Below are 1,673 nucleotides of genomic sequence, written 5' to 3'. Positions count from 1 at the left end.
TTGATAATACATACGTAAGTATAGATTATCAATTTATTATCATTTGCATTTTTAATATATACTATAATACAAAAATTCATACAGCATGTACTTGTACTTTTTAGGTTATATTGAAACATTTGCTGTTACATTATTGTATGTGCTCTGGAACTGTTCAGTTATTTCGAGACACTTCTGTCAGAGGACGAGGAATGTCGGCAATGCTTTCGACAATTTCGCAGCTTGTGCACGATGCTTATTTTAGTGCCGATGGAGGGTATTATCGGCGACAGTGCCAAAAGTATACAAAGTATTGTCGACCGCGACACGAACGTTGCGCGGAAGTACGGATACGCGGGAGGTCTTCGATGGAATGCGATCAGTGCCGCGGAGATATTCGAGCCTGTGCTCGCTTACTGGGAAAAGCGCGTGGACACCGACAAGAGCATGCTCGAGCATTTGCTTAACACTGGCGTCTTGCTGGAACTAATGAATTTGTTCGTACACATGAACAGAGATGAATTTTACTCCACGCACGTGTCGGTCAAGTGCAAGTCGTGCCTGGGCAAACTCTGTACAGTTAAGAGGGACTTGTACAACGCCGTAGTGATGAAATGCAGATTCGTCAGTCTAGTATGTAAGTTTCCCGTTATAACTCTGCCGGCGAAAGCGTGCACTGTTACTAGGAAAATTATGAAGCGGAATGTCGAGTGGGTCATTCGTGAAATGAAGGAATCCGAATGTAAGCGCCGGAGACAATCGTGGAACACGTGTCGCAATTTAACTTATAACGTAGGCGTACTGTCTGAACATGTGTTCGAGGAAAGCGTGTGTTTACTGTTTGTTCACCTTCTTGTGCAGTTGCATCTCTCGACTCGACGGAGTCGAACCGAGCCCTACAGATTCTGAGAGCTTCAGGTATCTTGAGAATCTCTTTCGTGCTGGACAGATTGAGCGTTGTATATTACAGCAATAATTTGTATAGGAAAGCTGCGACTGTGTGCACATTGAATGCCTTGTTAACGTATAACCAGTTAAACACAAAAGCTTTTCGTAGATGGGTGCACATTAAGAAAATTACGCCCAAAGAAGTCGCAAGCTTAGCTACGCTGGACTGCTTGACCAGTAATGAAGATGAGATAAAGAGCGAACTTGGACTTTCAATCGATATCTCTAAGTACGACGTTACCGCGTTGTGTCTGCGTAAAGTCAAAAGTTTACTGGAGAAACAGGTCGCATTTGCAAACGGCGTGGCAGCGGTTCTGGAAAAATTGAGGAAGCTACAGCCGAGTGATCAATATGCACACACTTTTTTAAAAAACCGTCAGCCGGGATTGGCTGACCCCCCTCCCTCTGACCACGCCATCTACCGGACTACCCCCCTCCCTTCCTCCCCAGCGAGTATAAAAGGACCAGCGCAACGCGAGGGAGCTCAGTCTCACAGAGACTCCCAGCCTGAAAGGACCAGCGCAACGCGAGGGAGCTCAGTCTCACAGAGACTCCCAGCCCTGATGAAGCAGACTGCAACGCCTGCGAAACGTCGGCACCACACTGCAAACAGACGCGGCAACCATCCGGAAGCCATGACTAAATAAAAAAGGGGGTTAATGGGGTAATAAATTATGTGTTTTTTTAAGAGAGTGGGAGGGAGAGAACCCAGGCGAGATTTTGTATTTTATTCTATAAGCGTAGGA

General features: G+C 45.8%; 1 protein-coding gene across 1 annotated transcript; it reads left to right on the top strand.

The window, feature by feature from the left end:
- Positions 1 to 20: 20 nt before the first annotated feature.
- LOC105558157 lies at positions 21 to 1,269 on the top strand (the record flags this gene model as incomplete). The annotated part of the gene is made up of 2 exons (XM_012005713.1): positions 21 to 616; positions 841 to 1,269. Coding segments are annotated over exons 1-2 (814 nt in total), but the record flags the coding sequence as incomplete, so codon positions are not given.
- Positions 1,270 to 1,673: the final 404 nt, after the last annotated feature.

Source organism: Vollenhovia emeryi, unplaced genomic scaffold, assembly GCF_000949405.1.
Source record: "Vollenhovia emeryi isolate VEMERY1.0 unplaced genomic scaffold, V.emery_V1.0 DF947451.1, whole genome shotgun sequence".
NCBI lineage: Eukaryota > Metazoa > Arthropoda > Insecta > Hymenoptera > Formicidae > Vollenhovia > Vollenhovia emeryi.
Note: the sequence above shows the minus strand (reverse complement) of the source record. Positions and strands in the feature narration are given on the sequence as shown.